At 50.8% G+C, this 8,005-nt stretch overlaps 1 protein-coding gene across 1 annotated transcript; it reads right to left on the bottom strand.

Annotated features, from left to right (window-relative positions):
* Positions 1-784: 784 nt before the first annotated feature.
* Positions 785-7,906, bottom strand: DPCD (deleted in primary ciliary dyskinesia homolog (mouse); the record flags this gene model as incomplete). The annotated part of the gene is made up of 5 exons (XM_010080989.1): positions 785-966; positions 2,065-2,167; positions 6,160-6,293; positions 7,120-7,244; positions 7,808-7,906. Coding segments are annotated over 5 exons (566 nt in total), but the record flags the coding sequence as incomplete, so codon positions are not given.
* Between the last annotated feature and the right edge of the window lie 99 nt (positions 7,907-8,005).

The raw sequence follows: 8,005 nt of genomic DNA, 5'->3' as shown, positions 1-8,005 counted from the left end.
TGTAGGAGCCTTTTAAATATGAACTGGGTTGGAAGGACGTGCAGAAATCTAAGCAGGGATGGCTGCTGCAGGGACAGTAGCTGGTTGGAGGGCGAGATGCTAAAGCAGCACTGCTGGGGTTGTCCCAGTGCACGGGATGCTGTCTTTGCACTGAGTTTTGTGATGGGCCATGTTTGTGCCCTCACAGAAGGGGTGTGCTACTGCTACTCCTGAGATGGCCAACAGACCCTGTCACCACTTTTCCCTCCATGCCATGCAAATGAAGGCAGCTGCATTTCAGTTCCTGCGCCCTGCAGGTCATGTTGCGCATGGCTGGCAGGAGGAAGCAGCGGGGTGTCCTCCTCTTCACCATATTTCATAGGCTATGGCCACTCGTATCTAAGGATTGATGCTGTTTGCAGAGATACCAGGGTCACCAGAGCATCCTTCAAATTGAACGGAGGACCTTGCATGACAGCACAGGAAGGAGTCGCTTCCAAGTACATCCCAGGCAGGTACGGGATATGAGGAGGGGGTTCTTGTTTTCCAAATGCTACTGCCTTCAGCAATGGTGGCAGACAGAGGGAATTCCCAAGGAGAACTACCCACCTTTCACCTCTCTTCTGCCCATGGAGGATGGGGAGAGGACTGCTGGCTGTGGATGTGGTGCACTTCCTTGGTGTGCTGCAGCTTCCAACAACTCACAGAAAGATCATAAATGTCTGTGTAAATTAGCAGACTAGGCAGTAAAGAAATTGACTGCCCTGCCTGGGCCTGCAAAGATTCCTCCAAATGGCTTTATTATCAACAGGACTAATTTTTATTAGAAAAGGCAAAACAAATACCATGAAGCTGTGCCAGAGAGCTGCCTCCCGCCTCTGCCTACTGGGTCTTACAGTCACCATCCCCACTGTTTGCTGCCTTTATCTTCTTCAGCTCCTTCTGCACCTGCTCTTCTGCAGCCAGGATCTCCTTCGGCTTCTGATACTGTAGGACAGAGAGAAATGCCCTTAGCGCTCCTGTTCAGCCTCTGCTTTAAGCAGAACAACTGGGGCCAGGTGCTACCAGTGCAGCTAGGGCCCTCCTGCCCAGAGAGGTCTTTCTGTTATCAGCTGCCTCTGAAGCCCGTTCAGAGACGTGGTGCCATCACATTAGGGGCATTTACCAAGATCTGGAGTGTCTTTTACAGTGCAAGTAAAACTTTCCCATTGAATGCGGAGTCCTGACTCCCACCAACCCCTCTGGAATATCCTGTCAAGCTGACATGCTGATTCCCTGGTGTGCTCACTAATTGTATGCTCACATGTGTTACATATATAAATCAAATACACTTTTTTTTTTTTCAAAAGGCAGACAGAGAAGTAAGAGTTGCAGTTTCTCTTTCCTCCCGTCAGAGCCCAGATGCAGTTCAGTAGTTGATGCAGGTGCTTTTTGGCAAGGGTTTGGCCTGTAGGAAACAAACTCAGGACTCAAGGTGCTCCTTGTGGCCTGTTTTCTCTGCACGTGCAGATCCTCCAGATCTGCTGCGAGCTTTCCCTCAGAGGTGATCCTCTCTGAGTAGCCAACTTCTACATTTAAGAAGGTGAGCACGGGCTGCTCAGAAGCATCTGTCTGCCTCTGCTCCTTGCAACAAGAAGTGCTAGTCTCTCACTTCCACCATGTGTGGAAATGTCCCCTTCTCCATGTGTTCTCTCTGACACAAAGCAGTAGGTGATTTATTTTAAGACTCCAAGACACCTCTAAGTGCAGCAGGTTTTTGTACTCTTAACAATTATGCAAGAGAAACTTGCTGTCACTTAGAGTGGAGGCTTGCTTAGGCCTGAGGGATGGGGTACATAGGAAAATAGGGCACAACAGACACTCTCCCACCTGCAAGTCACCTTGAGCAGCAAGCAGGGCCCCTCCTGTGGCCTGGGCTGTCCTGGCTAGTGTCAGCATGCCCAGTGTAATCTGAACCTCCCACTGACTGCGCGATCAGTGGGAGATCTCCCTGCTCTGCCTCATTTTGCCACATGTAAGAATTGTAACTTCTTTGTGGACATAAAGAGAAGGGCGAAGTGCTGTTCTGTGTGGCTGAAACCTCACCGTGATGATCAGGGTGTTGTTGGCATGGGTGAAGCTCAGGGCAGCTGCATCCAAGGGGATCTGGTATCGGTCCAGGTCAGGAATAGAGAACTTCTTGTAGTACCTTCAAATGAGAGAGGAGGCAAAAGTAAGGAAGGTGGGGTTCCTATTCCCCTACCAGTAGTGCTGTGCTATGCAGTGCTGCTCTGCAAGGTGTAGATGAGGACAATAGACCTCTCATGGTTGCCAGGAGACCTCTGAGGTTGTGCCATGCTGTGTGCCTGCTGGCACACAGCATGGCACACAGCATGGCACACAGCTGTGGCACCCCCAGACTGGTGGGAGCACTGGGAACAAACCTCCAAACTAGAAATCGATGCTGGCAGTCCTGAAGGACCTTGGTGTCTGAGAGCGGGCTTGGTCCCTCCAGCTTGCCCTTGAGCGGTGCCAGACATTATTAGGGACAGAGTATTCAGCCCTACTGAGAAGTGTCCCTTCGACCCTGCTCACTGCCTCTTATTCCCTCTTAAGTACCAGCTCCCATTAGCTCTTGTCAAAACAGCTGTCAAAGCCCTTCTGCCCTGTGACTTATTTTCCTGACTGATGCACCGTTTTGTGTTGCAGTCCTTCCTAAACCCACCTTTTTGCCTGTTGCTTGCTTCTGCTGTGCTTCCTACATCACCTCCTGCTGTGGTAGCGTGGTGGTGCTCAGGCATACTCCTGGGCACAGAGCTCCAGGGTTAGCTGCCCACAGTCACCTGAGCCTCTGCAGCATATCCATGCAGCCCCCGCGGTGGCTGTGGTGCCCCTCTGTACACCCAGTCCCCTGGCTGGTCTTTGCATGGTCTCTGTCCCAGTCTCCTGATCACCTCTCACATCCAAGCAGAGGACAGAGAGGTTTTTGCCAGCTCCCTATCAACCCTGTGTCTCTCCACTGACCAATGCTTGGGCTTTGCTTGGTGTGAAGGGGATGTGTCTCAGAACTGGAGGGGTTATCAGCTGTCTAGGCAGCTAAGAGATCTCCTAAGACTTTGGGACCAGAACCTCTTAGACCTGTGTCTGTGTGTTTGCCTGAGACCTTTCTTGGTTGGCATGGCTTGCCTTGTGTCTGCTGCTTCTCTCTGCAGCTGTACCAAATACAGTAGCTGGTGGTCCTGTGCCCATGTAGAGGCATGGCTGTGTTCTCACTCTCTTCCAGCACTCTTGTGGGCAATCCCCTCCAAGGAATTGGTCTGTAGCTGGTATGAGGTGCCCAGAGCAGGAACAGGCAGCGGTTGCTGTCATGCCATGAGGAGTTCTTCTCCATTCAGATGGCTGTGTGTGAGGCTTGGCCTCTCTGGCTACCTCTGCCCAAATTGCAGTTTATTTTCCAAGTCATGGTGAAAACAGCTACAAAGGGCAAATGACTCTCCTGGTGCAGTGGGAGGAATGTATGCAGCTTGTTACCGCAGGGCTGAAACCGGTCTGTGTTGTCGGTATTTGGAAAAGGTGGCAGACATGGATAATAAGGGAGATGTCAAAGGTTAAACAGCAGAGATTAGATGAACACAAAGACATGTTAAGGAAGTGTTAACTTCTTACCGATTAGACAAAAAAATAAAAAAGCAGTACACAGAAAAAAACCCACTGTTTCAAAGGGCCTTGGGAGTCATCAATGAAACAGCAGCATTCTGCTGCCCCAGGACTAAGGAGAAGGAGAGAAGAATGGCTTTGGCTGGCCTCAAACTAAAATCTGTGACAAGATCAAAGGAAACCAGATCTGCCTGGCCACCCCCTCCTCCTCCTAACATTACCACTGCCTCTCACTACAATAATTGAATCAGGTTTGGCGTTTGGGGAGGTGGCTTTCTGGGTTTGTTTTTATAGTTTAGTTTAATGGATTTATTTTACAGCAAGAGGTTTTAAGTAAATCCCACTTGAGCAGCCCTTGCCGTGGCCAGAGGGAACAAGAGTGACTGGTGGAAGTGAAGAGCTGCTGTCTGGGCTGGGGAGGTGGCTGAGGGGCGGTTATCCCCGCTGAGGCAGGCAGATTCTCTGCCCTCGCCTCTCACCCCATGGCCAAGGGCAGTATTGCACTCTGAGCCTGGGTCCTGGCCCAAGATCCACAGTGTGTATGTGAAGTCACTTATTATTTTCCTACTGGAAACCCACTTTTTGTTTTTAAAACTGCTACTGGTATGCTGAGAATTTAGAACTGAGCTACTCAGTAGTGACTTGGCAACCCATCCCATGGCTTGTGCCTCTGGCTGGCGGTCAGCGCTGCTCTGTTGCTCAGAAGCAGTGTGGCTGACGTCCAAGGGCTGGAGAGGCTCCGAGGCTTCATTTCTCTCCTGTAGCGATGTGCGCGCTCTCTGTGGACTCCGTGCCTTTGTTGCTATCTTGGAATTAGTTGCTGAGTGGTGCCTTGCCCTGGCCGAGACCCAGGAGAAATGATACAAGATATCCTGGAGCCTGTACTAAGTGTTCTGGTGCTGGAGTCTGTCCCTGCTCCCTACCAACAGCAAAGTCGTTCTTGTCCTCAATGAGGAGACTTTCAGCTTTAATTACAAAGGTCCTCAATTTTGTGGGCTGGCCATGAAACGATTTCAGGTCCTTCAGCTCTCTCTGGCACTAGCCTATGAGTGTGTAGGTGCTGAGCACCTGTGGGGGGACTCTGATGTTTTCCTGAGAGTGGTACAACAGAACTTGAAGTCCGGTGGGGTGAACCCTCAGTGGTGTGTTATAACTTTACAGCACCTAAGCAGGCAAGGACGTTCCCACGTACAGACTACTATTAGAAGGACTGGGAGTAGATAAGGCTGTCTGTGATAGCAGGGAGTTGGACTTAGGCTCACATACTCCCTTCCTTCCTAGCTCCAGGGGTACACACATATGTGGCTAAAGGGAATCTCATTCATCTTGCTACGTAGGTCTCCCTACTAAACAGACGCTCTTTTGTGACTCCCTCTGCGTGCATTCGGGCATCTTTCTGTATTGGAGCTGCACTTGCTTGCTGTTTTCATGGTGCAGAGTGCCCCTTCCTCCTGCTTGGCCTCTTCCTGCTTTAGAGCGTCCAGGTGTGCTTATAAACATCCCCTTGCCGCGGCCTCTGATGTGGTGAACCCTTGCCTGAAACGCTCGGTTTCTGCGATCTGAAAGGCACTTGGCGGCCGAAGTGGAGCAGTTCTTTGCCAACAGCACCACCTACAGCCAGCTACAAAGAGCGGCTTTAAAGAGGGGAGGGGGCAAACACGGGCAAACAGTGGGGGTTGTTTTTAATCCATGAATCTGATCCTTCTCTGTTCTACAGCAATGTTGGGAAGGAAAGGCAAGCAGGGAGCAGCCTGCCCAGCTTTCCTTAGTGGTGTATTATCCCAGTTTGTAAACAGCTTTCACTTATCTTCCAATATCCTTTCTTGTTCTCCGAATACTCACTCGTTGCTATCTCTTCCCAATACTACTACTCATCCTGGCTTATCTCACTGAGGCTGTAAATGCTTTGGGGCACAGCCTGTCTCATTCCATGAGAAGCCATGTACTGACACACTATAAAATGAAGCTTAAAACCACTTTTTTTCCTCACATCCCAAATTTCTTTGGGCAGAATATTGTGGTGCTTCCTTTCTAGATTGTCTGCTTTTTTTCTTCCTACCTCCAGATCATGCCATTGGCATTGTGACTACAGGACAGGGTTATGCAGGGAGATCTGTCTGCCTGGGTGCCCGTGGCTTTTCTGACCTGTTGAATCCTGCAGCTCTATGCATTCTGAGACAAAATGACTAGATCAAAGTATAGTGTCAGGAGGAGAGGATGGGATCCTCTAGCTTCAAAAGGTCTGCAGGGGCCTTTGTTTTTCTAAGGGAGTGTCATCTGACAGGGAAAGAACAGAGCAAACACCATGCTATTGGAACTCTAAGACAAGTTTGCAAAGGCCAGCATGGAGCTTGAGGGGCTCTACCATCAACGTGTCTGGTGCAGTTGGGAGTGGAAACTGGACAGCAGGGGACACACCGCTGCAAGGTGTGACTCCTGAGCCCTTGCACAAAAGAAGATAACCCTCTGTGCAATCACTAGCCTGCCCTCTGTGCCAGCCCACCCTGAAGGACTGTCAGCACCAGCAGTGCTGTTCTTACTGACTTCTTGTTGGTGGTCCGGATGACACAGCAGCGCTGCTCCTTCTCCACAGAGATGCTGTAGACCTCCTTGGGGTAGGGCAGGTTACGGATCCGCCACTGGAAGCTGGTCAGGGTATCCTTCCTCATGAACACAGGCTACGGCAAACAAGTACTTTCAGCAAGGCCCCTCCAGCTGCCTCCTCTCCTCCCTGTCCCCTTCTTCCTCTAGTACCTCAAGAGGCTCCACATGAGAGCACTTGCTCTTTCACACAGGAACATTAGGGAGTAACACAAGAAACTACCTGAGCGTCACTTTCCTAGAGCTAGCACTTCTCTGCCTTTACCCAGGGCACTGCCTGCCCTGTTTGTAGAAGGCTGAAAGCACTCACCAAGGGAGTCTTGCAGTACAGGGTTACAGGGAAACCAGGCCTCTTCCTCACAGGGAAGTGGATACTGAGCTCTGCCTACCCTAGGGACCTGCTCCATTCAGTCCTGGCTCTGTCCCAGTCTGCTGTGCTTGTGTTTCAGGTCCATAGAAAAGAGGAGGAGAGACTAAAACCTCTGCCCCTTAAGGTAGTAGGATGTGCGGATGAAACAGGCAGTACTATGTTAAGGAGCAGCCTGCTATGCACTGCCTCGGTTGGCCTTTCATTGTTATTGCCTCTGCCTTCTATCTACTGACTTGTACCAGCACTGCCCTTCCTTTCAGCCTACTTTTTCAGAAGCCAGAATAATAGCTGGCCAACACAGCTGTACACTTTTTCTACTTAATGAAATTAAAAGTCTCTTGAAGACCCCAAAAGAATCTAATCTGCGCCCTCTTTCTACCCAGCCCTGCACCTCATGGATGATTTGTAGTGGAGTACTGGGTAGGTTAACGCTGTCTCTTGGGACTGTGAGTGATCTGTGCTCTACTAACTACTGCTCTAAGCACAAAATTAGGCAGTTTCAGGTGCAGTTGTGCCTGCAGACCCTTACATACATTGGAGCTGCTTTCCTTTATGAGCTCTGATTCCAGTGCTCCCAGGAGTGGTGAGGTTGGCTCTCCCACTTCAACCTGCCACTTGCCAGAGCCGCCAAGGGTGTTCTTCTCTCGCCATTTTCTACCTGTGGAAGGGAGAAGGTTTTTGTTATTCTGCTCTATCAGAAGAACTCCAGCAAAGCTGCCCAGCACACCAAGATGATGTGAAGACACATCTTAATTCCAGTAATTTCCGATTTAGCATGAGTGGATCTATTAGCTGGCCTATTCCTGAAGTCAGAAATTCTGTACTGAGTCTCTTTTTCGCTACTTGGTGCTGGTGCCATGATGGGTTTGCAACAGGTGCCGTGCCGCAGCTGATGTGGTTTTGGACAAGATCCATAACCAACACCTTGCTTGTTTGCGGTTGGCAGAAGTCACCAAAAAGCATATTTCACCCCAGTACGTGCTACAGACTCAGTGCCTGACTAAATCCTATTTAGTCTGTCCAAGTCTGTTGTTACAGATGAGCTTGCTGTGAGAGATCCTGGGCTACAGCAAGGCCTGCTCTGCTATGGAAGTCAGGCGATGTGTTCCTGATACAAAGGTCCATCTCAACCCCCTGTCCGACGGGTGCAGACCCGCGGCCGTGCCCGCTGTAGTTCTGCCCCGACCCCTGTCAGCGGGGCCAGCTGGGAGCATCACTTACTCACTAACTGCCCGGTCTTCACGTCGTACTCTTCGGCCATCTCCTTCCCATCCTCGAACAGGTAGTGGATCTTCCGCTTCCCTAGAGGCAAGCCAGGTGCTGTAAATGCGAATACCCCTGTCCCTGGGTGTACGGCCCCGTCCCGCTGCCTGGGGCCCTGTCCCCTTCCCCGGGGCCCCCTCCCGCGCCCCGGGGCCG

The sequence above is a fragment of the Pterocles gutturalis genome, unplaced genomic scaffold, assembly GCF_000699245.1.
Source record: "Pterocles gutturalis isolate BGI_N339 unplaced genomic scaffold, ASM69924v1 scaffold434, whole genome shotgun sequence".
NCBI classification, from domain to species: Eukaryota; Metazoa; Chordata; class Aves; order Pterocliformes; family Pteroclidae; genus Pterocles; species Pterocles gutturalis.
Note: the sequence above shows the minus strand (reverse complement) of the source record. Positions and strands in the feature narration are given on the sequence as shown.